The sequence below is a fragment of the Choloepus didactylus genome, chromosome 27, assembly GCF_015220235.1.
Source record: "Choloepus didactylus isolate mChoDid1 chromosome 27, mChoDid1.pri, whole genome shotgun sequence".
In the NCBI taxonomy this organism is placed as follows: Eukaryota; Metazoa; Chordata; class Mammalia; order Pilosa; family Megalonychidae; genus Choloepus; species Choloepus didactylus.
This window is the reverse complement of record NC_051333.1, coordinates 2,891,392-2,904,167: the sequence shown is the minus strand read 5'-3', so window position 1 is coordinate 2,904,167 and position 12,776 is coordinate 2,891,392. Positions and strand designations below refer to the sequence as shown.

The following is a 12,776-nucleotide window of genomic DNA, read 5'->3' as shown; positions in this document are numbered from 1 at the left end:
AATTATACAATAAAAAATGTTAAAAAAAAAGTTTACAGGTGGCAGGGAAAGGAGGAGGATGTGTATGAGAAAGATGAACTCAATTTCTAGGGAGATAATTGGTTTTTTTTTTCCCCCTTTAGCTGCAACCAAAAGGCAGGGACCCTGGATTTTAACTCTGTACCTGCTGGGCTTTGTCACGGGAATTCACCCTCTGCTTTCAATGATCCCATCTGTAAAAGGGGAATGAATTTTCCCCTCCCTGTTAGCAGCCAAATGGTGATGATTTGCAAACACATGAAGGCATCTAGTTCCTTGTCTTGTTCTTTATTTTTAAAACTGGGACAGTCTTAGACAAACCATCCCAGTTTGCTTGGTGCTGATGGGTTTCCAGGGACCAGGGACTCTCAGTTTTAAAACTGGAATGTCCTGGGCAAACAAAGGTGAGTCGATCACCTACTGTGTCCTCACCTGGTTCCTCAAGATTAAGCTGACACCTATTGATGCAGTATGAGGCCAGAGGAGGCAGCTCAGGAGAAGGCAAAGGGAGATGGGCGGCTCCCACCCATGGTTTCCCTTGCCCCAAGTGCCTACAAATCTTTAGGAGCCTGTGCTACTTCATGTAACAGCGTGCCTCACATTCAGAACTCCGGCCTTATTTGTGTGGCATTTGTGGAAAGGCCTTCAAGTGCTCCAGCAACCTCTGCCAGGGTTGACCCATCTGGGATGGGGAGACTGCTGCCACCCCTGCCTCCTCCACCCTGAATAGTAGCCAGGAGCTGACCCAGCACATCCTGCTGTGTTAGCCAGGGCAGGGTTTCCTGGGTGGCTGTGCATTGTGGGTTCCGGGGTACTCTAGACCTGGATATCATTTTCCTTCACTGCATCAGCCCCGTGGAGGGATGTGGCATCATAATAGCCACTCCAACTAGCTGCGTGGCCTAGGGCCCATGACCAAGGCCACCTTCTCTGTCCTTGGTTTACCATTTACTTGGAAACGATACTGACTCCGTTTTCTTTCTGTGAAACTTGTGAAGCCACAGGCCTCACTTTTCTCACCTGCACAGTGGGCTGAGTAATTCCAGTGTCTTTGCTGTGTAGTGACAGACAAATCACTTTCCCTTTCTGGTTTCCGTTCCTATTTATTTGTACAAAGAGTGGCAAACAATTCCCACTATCCAAACCTTTTCTGGAGCTGGGAAAGATAAAGAGATTTTTTTTTATTTTTTAAGTCACGACTTTTTGGACAAAAGCCATTCCTTTTGTCTTCCCTCCTTCTGCACCCAGCATGTCGCCAGATAACGACTTCATTTTGACTTTTCTGCGTGCGTGATAGGGAGAGGTGAGGGGTGCAGGCCGCCGGAACCACTGATTGCGCTGCTTGCTTCCCGCCGGGGCGAGTTTCTGGGGACCCGGCTCGCCGCACAGGCCGCGGGAGCGGAAGCCGGGCTCCTGGCTCTCCTGGCCCATCCGCAGGGCGCGGCGGGGGGCTCGGGGCCGACGCTGGAGCTTATTCCCTCCGAGCTGGGACCAGAGAGACCGCCACCCTGCGAGCCGGCGCGGGTAGGTAGGCGCTCAGGGCCTGGAGCCGGGAGGGCGACGCCCTGAGGGCTATGACCATAGAGACTCTGGGAACTCGGGGCTAGAGGGGCCAGTGCCGCGGTGGCGTCGACGCCGAGTGGCTAGAGAGGCCTCGACAGGGGCCTTAGGCTGTGTGTGCGTGTGCGCGCGCGCTTGGTTAGACGGGGACGGGGGCGCGCGTGCTGGGATGTGGGGTGGACAGGCTCTAAGGCGGTGAATTCTGGAGAAGGAACTTCATTGAATCCCTCTCTCCTCCTCTCAGGCCCAGGATCCCAAAGTATACTTTGCCCCCGTTCTCTCCGTGGAGGCCATGGACTCCTGCTCTCCCAGGGTGGCCCCTGCCCCCGCAGCGGCCCCCTCCTCCTCCGCCACCCGCCCGGCGGCCCCTGCACCCCCGCAGAAGGACCGTCACCTGCTCATTGACGTGAATGGTGTCCCCTACATGTACACAGCGGACGAGGCCCCCCCGCCGGAGCCCGAGCCCGAGCCCGAGCCGGCCAAGGGCTTCACGTGTCCCCAGTGTTTCCAGGTCTTCAAGAGCGCCCTGAACCTGAGGAACCACAGCATCTCCCACTCGGAGCTGCGGCCCTACGTCTGCGCCATCTGCGGCAAGGCCTTCAAGCACTCAGGCAACCTCTCGATGCATCGGTTCATCCACCTGTAACCCCGGACCGTGGTTGTTTGCACTTGTCATTGTAACGGCTACTTTCCACTCCTTTACCTGCTGTTTGTTATCATAATGGCTGTTTTGGCTTAGTTACTGGTTGTGGGGACCCAGGGCCCGGGCCCGCCCCCTCCTCCATTGTGAGATGCTCGCAGCCGCCTACCCGACCAGGCAGCAGGCCCCCTGCCCCCCGCGTCCCAGGGGAAAGCATTAAGACGTCGCTCCACTAAGCTCGGTTAGTAGCCAAATCTCGCGAGACCGGGTTGCAACCGAATCTCAGAAACGCGGGGGTCGCAAACCCTTGTAAGGCCCCTCCCCCGCACTCGTCCCTGGTTTTCGCGCCCTTCAGTTTCCACATCCGGGTGCAACCGTGAGAGCATCACCTCTCGTCCGTACGTCGCAGTGAAACCCGTGTCCACTTCTGTGCCCGGCTAAACTGGGTTGGAACACTTCTTATTGTTTGAATAAAAACCCTAAACTCTTTAGGCTCGGGGAGACTGATTTGAGCCGAAGGCCTCCGTCTCCAGTGCCGGTTGACCTTGCATTAAAACCCTTTCCCTGAAGCACCAGTGTCACTATTGGTATTAGTGCGCATCGGATGGTGAACCCGCAGTTTTCGGCAACTCACCTGCCTTTGCTGGGCCAGGTTTACACCTGCCTGCTCTGTCCCCAGCGTTTCCAGGATGCACAGCAGCTCACCCAGCACATCCGGGTCCACTAGGCTGAAAGGACTTCCCTTGATCGTGCAGGCAATGGGCTCCATGGAAGCTCTCGTTTCTGGCACAGGCGGTGGGGGCCTGGGCCTGGCCTCACTGCCTACCTGCTGTGGGACCCGAGGGACGTGATCTCTCTCTGCTTAGGTTTCCTCATTCCTGAAATAGGGAGTGGCTTGTGGTCTCTGAACCTTTATAGAATCACCGACCCAATCTGGAACTCAGTTTTCCCATCTGTAAGACGGGAAAGAGTTCCGATTCCATGATCACAGTGAATCCAGACATCAGAATGTACAGTGTTGTGTAGTTAATGCACAGATGCCAGATAATGGTAGCACATATCGCTCCATTAACTTCTCTGTAGCACTCGTGGTGCCTGCTGTGACGGACTCAAATGTTTGTTTTGATTATTACTGGGTAGTGCGGCAACCCCAAGGACCTAGGAACCTTTCTCTGGGTGTGAGTTTCCAGCCGGAGTGCTTTCCTGGGGGCACCCCCAGCGCCGCCTGAGTCCGGAAGAGGCGGCCTTCAGCTCGGGAAGTCGGAGCCGACGCCAGAACTCGTCTCTGCGGACGCTTCCGGACCCGAAAGTTTGCCGAACCCGGGTATGGAGACCGGGCCGGGGCTCGGGGGAGCGGGTAGGTTCAGGGGAGGTGGCAATTCTTATAGAGTCCTGCCCCGCGGGGCAGTGAGGCTTCGGGGCCGCGTGAAGAACTTGGGGTGTGGGACCGAGTGGTTCCAGGCGGTGGGCGTCGGAGACTGCGAAAGCCCGGGAGGGAGGTCTGGGGAGGGACTCTGGGGACCCAGGGCGGGGGCTGCGGTATAAAGAGAGGCCGGAAGACAGCCTGGGCAGTGGGTTGCTTGGACCCAAACCGACCCGGAAACACGGGCTTGGGAAATCACTTTTCCGAAAACGGAGACGGCCTTGTTGCATTGGGGGTGCAAGATAAAGTGGGATGAATGGTGGGCGGTGAGAAGAAGGGCTAGTCCAGAAAAGGTTTCTGAAGGAGGGAGGACTCAGCTGGGCAGGGTTTGGAAAGCCGAGGGAAGCGAGGGTGCTGGGCCGCGGGCGGGGGAGGCGCGGGGCACCAGGATTGAGCAGCGTGCGCCACCTCCTGATGTCCGTCTCACGGGGCTGAGAGAATTAAGCGAGGCCACGGATACGAACGTGCCGTATGAACCGAAGAACTTAATATATAATGGAGTTTGGGGGACGGCTGATCCGTTGCAGATCAGGCTGGAGAGAGAGGCTGCTGAAAGTGAAGCTGTTTATCTGATAGAGAAGGAGGTTAGGATGGGAATTCCAGAGCATAGAGACTCAGTGTCCCCAAATTGGAGGAGTGAGTGGAGAAGTCAGAATAGTTCATTCACCGTAGCTGGACAGTGAGTATGGGTGAGGGGAGGGGTGGGAAAGATGGCTGGAGAGGGATTGGGGCCTTTTAAGAGGCCTTAAATGCCAGCTTAAGGGGTTTATGCTGTGGGCAGAGCTGCGGGAGGGTTTTGAGCAGAGGGAGAAATCCTTCTGAAGTTGGTGGGTGGATGAGCCAGTTTGGGAGGTCAGGATAGATAGGAGTCAGGAAGGCAAAGGAGGAAGTGGCCAGTAAAAGCAAGGGGAAGTTTCCGGGCAGAGGAAAACACATTCGCCTTTTTGCCTGGAGTTGTGCAAGTGCAAGTTCTGATCGGAGCACAGAAATGGAGAGAGGTGGGAAGGTGGCTGAACCACATCACGAAGTGCCTTACATTCCAGGCTGAGGAACTTGAACTTTGTTCTCAGGGTAATGGGGGCTGTGGAAAGGTTTTGAATGTACAGCAGTTGCATTTGTCCCAGATGTTAGAAGGCTCCTTCTGGGACGAGTGTGGGAAGGGAACTGGAGGTTATCATTCCAGGGAGATTCTGGTTCAGGGGACCAGGTGAGACAGGAAGGAGCCAGAGCTGGGCTTGGAGAACAGAAGGGAGCACACAGCTCTGAGAGCCTTTCAGGGTCAGGAGTGATAGAACTGGGTGCCTGTTTGGATTTGGTGGGGTGGGGTGGGGTGGGGTGGTGGTGAGGAAATGTGACCTTGTTGATGGTGGGGCCTCATGTACCAGGAGGATGAGCAGGGTGGGACGGGGTGGTTTCATTTACTCACTCCACCAATATTGAATTGGGCCCCTACCCTCTCCCAAGACCTTTGCTGGAATCTTGGGATAGACCTGGGCCTGCCTTCATAGAGAGCAGGGAAGGCAATAAAATAGCAAGTCAAGAAAAAGAGGAGTTCACAATGGATCTTGTTATGGGACGTGAAGGAGACGGACAGACAGACCAGTGAGACAGCCGAGGTGTCCACCAGCTTGAGTGATGCTGATGAAGTGCTGTTTGAGTGAAGACTGGAATGGCCCGAAAGAATCCATCTTTGTGAGGGGCTGGAGAGGAACATTCCAGAGACAGGAACAGCAAATACAAAGGGCCTTGAGACGGGAGAGGTTGAGGGGTCTGAAGAAGGGCAAGAAGGAGGGCAGCCAGGGTTTGAGGCTTTGGGAGTTGATTCTTGAGCAGTGAGGGGGCTTTGGTCAGAGAATGACATGATTCTGTGGGTTTTAAAACAATATCACTTGCATGAGGGAGATGTGGTGTGAGGGTGGACTGCAGCAGTAAACTGGTGTGTGTGTGGGGGTGGTAAACCGTGGGGGTCTGCACTGGGCGAGGGGGAGGGGAACCAGAGAGAAGTTTGGGGTGCCTCCAGAGAGTGCTGAGGAGCCAGGCAGAAGCAGGTACCATCCTGGGCTGCTCTGAGGATTTGGTGTATTTAGTGATGGGCGGGCTGAGTAAGGGCTTAATAAATTGTGCTCATCGTCATTTCTGGGTGTGGGGTGGGGTGGGTGGGGCTGGCTTTCATGGGTGCAACTAGTTATATGGGTCTGAAATTCACCAGAAAGATCTGGGTCAGATACAGGCTGGGAAGTTGGTGTAGACCAGTGGTATTTAGCTGGCAGAGGTTTGGCCCCCCAGGGTACGTTTGGCAATGTGTGGAGCATTTTGGATTTTTGTCGTGTTGGAGGTGGACAGGGGTTGCTACTGGCATCTCGTGGGTGGAGACCAGGGATGCTGCTGAACATCCTCCCACACAGAGGGCCGCCCTCAGCACAGAATGGTCCAGCCCCCAGTGTTGGTGGTGCTGCATTTGAGAACCCCTGGTGCAGACAGAGGGTGTAGTTGAAGGTATGAGAACGTAAGTAGCAAGAGGAACTGCAAACTCAAATGTTGTAAATGTGCAGGTGGGTGACCCAGGTGAGTGAGTGGGATGGACGCCTGCCCAGTTCACCAGTGGCTGCTCTGCTTCCTGTTCCCACCATAAAGTTACCAAAGAATCTCCAGGATGACTCTGTCCAGTAGAAATACAATGCAAACTATTAAAATTTTATAGTAACCACCTTAAAAAAAACCGAAAAGACATAGCTGAGATTAATTTTAATAATATATCTTACTTAATTCAATACATCCAACCTATCATTTTAAAATGTAATTGATACAGAATAATTAGAGATAGTTAAAGACATTTTTTTTGGGTACTAAGTTCTCAAAATCTGCCAGGCATTTTACATTTGCAGCGCATCTCAATTCAGACCCACCAGGTGTCAAATGCTCAGGATGTGGCCGGTGATCACTGTTTTGGAGAGCCCCATTTCCGGGATCTTTAACTGTAGCCTCAAACAGAATTATATCACTAGGGAGTTTCCTGAAGAAGGCAGATGCTATCTCAATTCCAGCAGACTGCTGCCCCAAGTTTCTTTCAAGAATAACTAGAAATTCGAATTTGTATGAGCATTTTCTGGCTTTTTAAATATTGCCCAGTTAATTTATAAACATTAAACAATAACAACAACAAAAAACATCCTGTAGTTAAAACTAGATGCAACGGTGAGCCCTTTTTGGCCCGCGGGCTTCCGGCTTGCAGCGGTGGAGTGTGGAAAATTAAACGAAATGAAATATGCAGTGCCCCAGTCACATTTCAAGAGGGTGACAGTAACATGAGGCAATTTGCATTTAAATTGATTAAAAGCAAATAAAATTGAGCATGCGTTTCTTCAGTCTCTCCAGCCACCTCTCAGCTGCGCAGAAGCCATGCGTGGCGGTGGTCCTGGACGCGCGCCGGGCATAGGACGCCTCCGCAGCGCAGGCGGTCCTGCGGGACAGCTCCGGGACCGGTGCCGCAGTAACCCTCTCTCCTCTCTGCCGCTCCCAGCTGCCCCGCAGAGTCTGCTGCCACCGCCCCCGGCGCCCCAGCTCCGGCACTGCCCCGAGGCCATGGACCCGCCGACCCCACCGCCGGCCGCTGCGCCCTCCCCACCGCGCCACTACCTGCTCATCGACACGCGCGGCGTGCCCTACAAGTACACGGCGCAGGTGGAGCACGAGCGGCGCGCGCCGCCGCCGCCGCCCGAGGAGCTCACCCCGGGCGAGGGCTACGACTGCCCCGAGTGCGGCCGCGTGTGGCGCACCATCGGGCAGCTGCGGCACCACCTCGTGGTGCACTCGCCGTTCAAGCCCTACGTGTGCAACGTCTGCGGGCGCGGCTTCAAGCGCACCAACAACCTGTACAAGCACCGGCGCGAGGTGCACGGCGCTCCGGCCCGCGCCCGCAGCGACCGGCCTTACGCCTGCGGACTCTGCTCGCGCCGCTTCCAGGACGAAGTGGCCCTGGCGGAGCACGAGAACCAGCACTAGGGCGCGCGCCCCGCAGGCCTCGCTTTCCTCGTCTGCCCGGTGGGAAGTGTCACGCCTCCCTGCTCCGTAGCTGGACATGTCTGATCTCCTGTACAATTTAATAATATATTAAATCTCGATACCTGGCAACATCTGGCCTCCTTTGGGCCTCGGTTTCCCCATTTGCTGGAGGGAAGAATCATGGCTGTGCCACAAAAGGGCAATGGTCGGTCTCGGGCCTCGATTTCCCCATCTGTTCAGCGGCAGAAGCACCCCCTCGCCGGGCCCTCTGCTTTGCGGGTGGCGATGACCGAGCAGCTGAGACCGCGGAGCGCAGAGGGTCGGCCCCGGCATGCCGGTTGCGGGGCTCCGGGCACACTACTTAATCTCTCCTAGCTCCGGTTTAGCAGGTCACTTCCGTCAGTTCCACAGGGCGGGGGCAGGGGCAGGGGGACGGGCTTCCTTGGGGGTCTCGCTCCCTCCCCGCGACCCCCCCGACGGCGGCCAATTCAAAAGGGCGCGCGGGTGCGGCGGACTCGGAGGCGGCGGAGCTTTGCTCAGGGCGCGCGCGTTTCCGACCGGCGCGCTTTCCCAGGGACGCCGCCGCCCCTCGCGCCTCCGCGCCCCCCGTGCCCGCGTCCCCGGCGCCGCCGGCCCGGAGCTCCCCAGAAGCCTCGGTCCCGCTGCCGCCGGCGCTCGCGAAGGGAAGCCGGGGCCGCCCGAGACCTCGGCGCGCTGCTCCGGACCCGAGAGGCCGCTGCACCGGGTACGGGGGCCGGGATGGAGGGAGGAGCCTGGCTCCGGGACGGCGCCCAGGCCGGGAAAGGGGACACGGGACGGGCGCTGGGGGCGTTATGGCGGGGAACGAGTCGGCGGGGCCCGGGGTGGACGGACAAGAGGGAACTAGAGGTGCCATCGCTCTTTGTGAAGGCGGGGGCTGGGGTGTGGAGAGCGGAACAGGGGCCGCTGGGAGCAGAGCGAAAGAGAAGAGAGGCGGAGGAGCAAGCGGCGGATGCAGGGAGAGGGATGGAAGTCCGAAGATCTAAGGAGAAGAGGAGGAATGAAATAAAGATGCCAGACCGTATATAGAAAGGAGAGGGAAACGGGTTGGGGAGGTAGCGTGGGAAAGGGGATCCCGAGGCCTGGTATGTATAACCGTGAGTGGGAGCAGGGGCTTTTGGAGAAAAATAACAAGAAACAGGGGCACTGGGATATCTGCAAGGCATCTGGGGGGTCCTAGGGATGTACAGAGTGCATAGTGGGGAGAGGAAGGCTTGACTTCGGAGTGTCTAGCGGAGGAGCAGGATATAGGAGCCGAGTGAAAAGTGGAGAATTGGGTTAGTGGGGCTCTGCGGGTGTACTTAGGGGGGAAATGAGAGACGAAGGGTTCATATAAAGATGGGGGGGGGTGGATGCAGAGGGTCTGTAGGCGGACGACAGAGGCCAACGCCGTGGCCCAGGGGGAGAGGATGCCCCGAGGGGTGGGGATGGTGGGGAGAGGAAGCGACTGGTTAGAGAAATTCCGGAGGCAGAAGAGCGCCGGCGTGTGAGATTACGGACCATAGATGAAAAGAGGGTAGTAGACTTGGAGATAGACTGGCTGTTGGGGAGGAGGGAATGGGACGAGGGAGGATGAAGCCCTAGGGAGCTCTGGGAGGAAAAGCAGGTTGGGGTGGGGATGCGTTCAGCTAGTTTGAGACATCCAGGAGGCAGCGTGGATCTGGGCTGGAGTCGGGGTTTCTTTTCTGTAAGGGAGGTAGATCGATGGCATACAGGAGTAACAGGCAGCAAGAATGGAGACGTTTGTGGAAAGGAAGTGGAGATTTAACTTCTCTCCACTCCGCCACTCCCAGCTGCCGCTCCAGATGCTGCTGTTGCCTCCGCGGCCACCCCATCCTCGGTCCTCCTCTCCGGAGGCCATGGACCCTCCGCCCCCCAAGGCTCCCCCATTCCCCAAGGCCGAAGGCTCTTCTTCGTCCCCTTCCTCGGCTTCTGGGCCCCGACCCCCACGGCTGGGTCGCCACCTGCTCATCGACGCCAATGGGGTGCCCTACACGTACACGGTGCAGCTGGAGGAGGAGCCCCGAGGCCCGCCCCAGCGCGAGGCGCCCGCGGGAGAGCCCGCCCCCCGCAAAGGTTACAGCTGCCCGGAGTGCGCCCGTGTCTTTGCCAGCCCTCTGCGGCTGCAGAGCCACCGTGTATCGCACTCGGACCTCAAGCCCTTCACGTGTGGCGCCTGTGGCAAGGCCTTCAAGCGCTCCAGTCACCTGTCGCGGCACCGTGCCACGCACCGCGCCCGCGCCGGTCCGCCGCACACCTGCCCGCTCTGCCCACGCCGCTTCCAGGACGCCGCGGAGCTGGCGCAGCACGTGCGCCTCCACTGAGGTCGATGAGGCTCCTAGACCGCGCCTGCGCGGCCCCTCTCTGGGCCACCACGTCTGTCCCACACAGCGACGCTCCTACACACGCTCCCTGTCCCTGCTGAGGTTACTGCCTTCCCTTCGCCCTCAGTTTCCCCATCCGTCTCCTCTCCCCTCCTAGCTGTGTGATGTAGACCAAGTCGTTGTCCCTCCCTGGGCCTGTGAAATGGGTGGATTGGAGAAGAGGCGGAACACGGGCCTGGCTTCCCGTCCGGCTGTTCTGTGTGACCCTCTGCGAGTGACCTACCCTCTCTGAGCTTTAGTTTCCTGCTCTCCGAAGTGGTGATCGGTTGTGTGTCCAGGTGGAAGAGGCGACAAAAGGGCGAGGGCACGGTCTGGTTCATTTCTGTATCTCCTTCTTCCGCCCACTACGCCTACACCCTTTGCTCAATAAACATTCCTCACTTCATTTTCGGGCTCTTTTTTTTTTTTTTTTTTTTTTTTTGCGTTTGAGGGTTGGGGTCGGGCGGGCGGACCCAAAGCACCTGGGCACGGTCGTCTCGGCGTGTGTTTCCGGCCGGAGCCGTTTCCTGCAGGCCCGGGCGCCCCGCCCCCCTCCTCTCCGGGACCCTCTTCTCTCCCTTCCCCGGGCCTCGCTCCCCTTCCCGCCGCCGCCAGCTCCCCGGTGCTCTTCAGAGGCCCCCGTCCCACCGCCAGCTGCAACCGCGAGGGTAGCCCGGGGCCGTTCCGAAGTCGCCCGGACCTGAGAGGCTGCTGCACCGGGTACGGGGGTCGGCAGGAGGGCGGGGACCGGGCGCGGGCGGAGGGGCGGGGCCGGGGTCGGCGTCCGGGGGCCCCCTGGGGCTCTCCGCGGAGGCGCGGACGGGGACCGGGATGGGCCGCCCCGGAAGGAGAGGGCCGCGGGCCGGGGTGGATCCCTGGGGCGCCGGGGAGGGGGACGTGGAGGTAAAGGGTGAGGGGCGGCGTGGAGGGCGGGCGAGCACCAGGGGATCCGAGCGCCGCGGCGGGTTGGGAAGGCGTGGGCGTCCCAGCCGGCGCAGTCAAGGCTCCCGGGGGAGGATGCAGGAGGCGCTGACGCCGAAGTCGGGGTCGGGGCCACGTAGAGGGGAGGGAGCGACCCGCAGGCCTTGGAATGCGGCCCGGGGACGCCCTGAGGGAGGCTCCCGTGGAGGGCACGGGTGACCTGAGGAGCGCAGAGAGGGGCGATGGAGAGGTCCGGCCGTGCGCGGAGGGGTAACGTGGTCCTGGGGCTGCAGCGGGCAGGAAGTTTTCAGAGGAGAGAGCCCCTGCGAGCTCCAAGGACTCGGTCTGGAGACCAGGGCTGGGTAGAAGGACTGCAGGAGAGAAACTGAGGGAGGGGAAGTGCCGTAGTTCCGGACACGGCATATGCAAGGGGAGAGGCTGAGCAGGTGGTGCCGAGCCTCCCTCTTCTGTAACCCCATCCTGTCTCTAACCCACCAGGCCTCAGTTACCCCTCCGGATGCTGGTGCTGCTGCCCCCCTGTCCGCGGCCCCAGGTGCGCCCCTCCTTTGAGGCCATGGAGGCCCCTCCCTCTCGGTCGGCCCGGTCCCCAGAACCAGGCCCGTCCTCCTCCTCGGGCGCTCCCCGGACTTCGTCCCCTGCGCGGCCCAACCACTACCTGCTCATTGACACCCAGGGCGTCCCATACACAGTACTAGTGGACGAGGAGGTGCAGAGGGAGCCTGGAACCCATGGGGCTTCAGCCCAGAAAAAGTGCTACAGCTGCCCCGTGTGCTCCCGGGTCTTTGAGTACATGTCTTACCTTCAGCGACACAGCATCACGCACTCGGAGGTGAAGCCCTTCGAGTGTGACATCTGCGGGAAGGCCTTCAAGCGGGCCAGCCACCTGGCGCGGCACCACTCCATCCACCGGGCGGGTGGGGGGAGGCCCCACGGCTGCCCGCTCTGCCCGCGCCGCTTCCGCGACGCAGGGGATCTGGCCCAGCACAGCCGGGTCCACTCGGGGGAGCGCCCCTACCAGTGTCCGCACTGCCCCCGCCGCTTCCTGGAGCAGAATACGCTGCAGAAGCACACTCGGTGGAAGCACCTGTGAGCCGGGCCGGTGGGGACTCTGGAACCTCTGGGGTGGAGACTGAAGTCATGGCCCTCAGACGACTGGTAAGAGCTGGAGCCTGGAGAGACAGACCAGCCTCATCGCAGGGCTCGCCCTGCCTGAAATAGGGACTCCCGAGGTCCGGTAATCGGTGGTTTGGGGATGTGATGGAAACAAGACCTCAGGGCACAGGCTGGAGTTTGCTAGACAGTAAAGGGTAGCCCTGACCGGAAGAGTGGGGAGTGCTGTTTGTGGAAATTCTGTGCCTCAAAAGCATGCCTGGGGGTCGTCGGGGATCAGCACCATCTTCCTGATGTCGGGAAGGGGCCCTGCGCCTGCCTCCCACCTCCCAACCAGGGACAGCCAATAAACATCATTTCCACTTTGAGCACCAGACGTGTTTTTGGAGAGGTTGTTTGGGACCATCTTTGCCTTCCCTGCAGCAGGCAGATCTCAGCTTGCCTGGCTGGGGCTGGGGAAGGCTGGCTTGGTGCTGGGTTGAAGTCCTGGTTCTGCTTCCCACTTTCCTACAGCCTGGGTCTAGGCAGAGTGATTTTCAAACTTAAAAAATCTTTTTTATCACCATCCACAGTTAAGAAACATATTTCATATGACAACCCAATATACAGATACACAAAATGTGAAACAATTTTCTTCAATAGCAGTTATCTTTTTTACTTGCAGGGCATTCTGATATTT

The 12,776-nt window shown here is 58.7% G+C and overlaps 4 protein-coding genes across 7 annotated transcripts; all 4 read left to right on the top strand.

Moving 5' to 3' along the window:
* Positions 1-403: 403 nt before the first annotated feature.
* LOC119521847 (zinc finger protein 580-like) lies at positions 404-2,707 on the top strand. The gene is made up of 3 exons (XM_037820519.1): positions 404-422; positions 1,316-1,542; positions 1,823-2,707. Exons 1-3 carry the CDS (start codon positions 404-406, stop codon positions 2,222-2,224), a joined length of 648 nt encoding a protein of 215 aa, XP_037676447.1. The 3' UTR covers positions 2,225-2,707.
* Positions 2,708-2,846: 139 nt separating this feature from the next.
* LOC119521654 (zinc finger protein 580-like) lies at positions 2,847-7,772 on the top strand. Of its 3 annotated transcripts, none has more exons than XM_037820150.1 (2): positions 2,847-3,542; positions 7,162-7,772. In XM_037820150.1, the coding sequence occupies exon 2, from the start codon at positions 7,224-7,226 to the stop codon at positions 7,641-7,643; it is 420 nt and encodes a 139-aa protein (XP_037676078.1). In that variant the 5' UTR covers positions 2,847-3,542; positions 7,162-7,223; the 3' UTR covers positions 7,644-7,772. The 3 variants fall into 3 exon arrangements, with proteins under 3 accessions (XP_037676078.1, XP_037676076.1, XP_037676077.1); XM_037820148.1 differs by having other exon boundaries at positions 7,008-7,772; XM_037820149.1 differs by having other exon boundaries at positions 2,847-3,575.
* A 15-nt stretch (positions 7,773-7,787) lies between these two features.
* ZNF580 (zinc finger protein 580) lies at positions 7,788-10,451 on the top strand. Its single transcript, XM_037820147.1, has 2 exons — positions 7,788-8,388; positions 9,476-10,451. The coding sequence occupies exons 1-2, from the start codon at positions 7,975-7,977 to the stop codon at positions 10,004-10,006; spliced, it is 945 nt and encodes a 314-aa protein (XP_037676075.1). The 5' UTR covers positions 7,788-7,974; the 3' UTR covers positions 10,007-10,451.
* A 101-nt stretch (positions 10,452-10,552) lies between these two features.
* Positions 10,553-12,465, top strand: ZNF581 (zinc finger protein 581). Of its 2 annotated transcripts, none has more exons than XM_037819291.1 (2): positions 10,553-10,765; positions 11,465-12,465. In XM_037819291.1, exon 2 carries the CDS (start codon positions 11,484-11,486, stop codon positions 12,075-12,077), a length of 594 nt encoding a protein of 197 aa, XP_037675219.1. In that variant the 5' UTR covers positions 10,553-10,765; positions 11,465-11,483; the 3' UTR covers positions 12,078-12,465. The 2 variants fall into 2 exon arrangements, with proteins under 2 accessions (XP_037675219.1, XP_037675220.1); XM_037819292.1 differs by lacking the exon at positions 10,553-10,765 and adding an exon at positions 10,846-10,948.
* Positions 12,466-12,776: the final 311 nt, after the last annotated feature.

Bases quoted from the DNA above. Each gene is read 5' to 3' on its own strand.
- LOC119521847 (XM_037820519.1), top strand. The intron at 1,543-1,822 runs GTAGGTAGGCGC...TCCTCCTCTCAG, and splicing joins CACCCTGCGAGCCGGCGCGG to GCCCAGGATCCCAAAGTATA.
- LOC119521654 (XM_037820148.1), top strand. From the start codon at position 7,041: ATGCGTGGCGGTGGTCCTGGACGCGCGCCGGGCATAGGACGCCTCCGC.
- ZNF580 (XM_037820147.1), top strand. From the start codon at position 7,975: ATGCCGGTTGCGGGGCTCCGGGCACACTACTTAATCTCTCCTAGCTCC. The intron at 8,389-9,475 runs GTACGGGGGCCG...CGCCACTCCCAG, and splicing joins CCGAGAGGCCGCTGCACCGG to CTGCCGCTCCAGATGCTGCT.
- ZNF581 (XM_037819291.1), top strand. From the start codon at position 11,484: ATGCTGGTGCTGCTGCCCCCCTGTCCGCGGCCCCAGGTGCGCCCCTCC.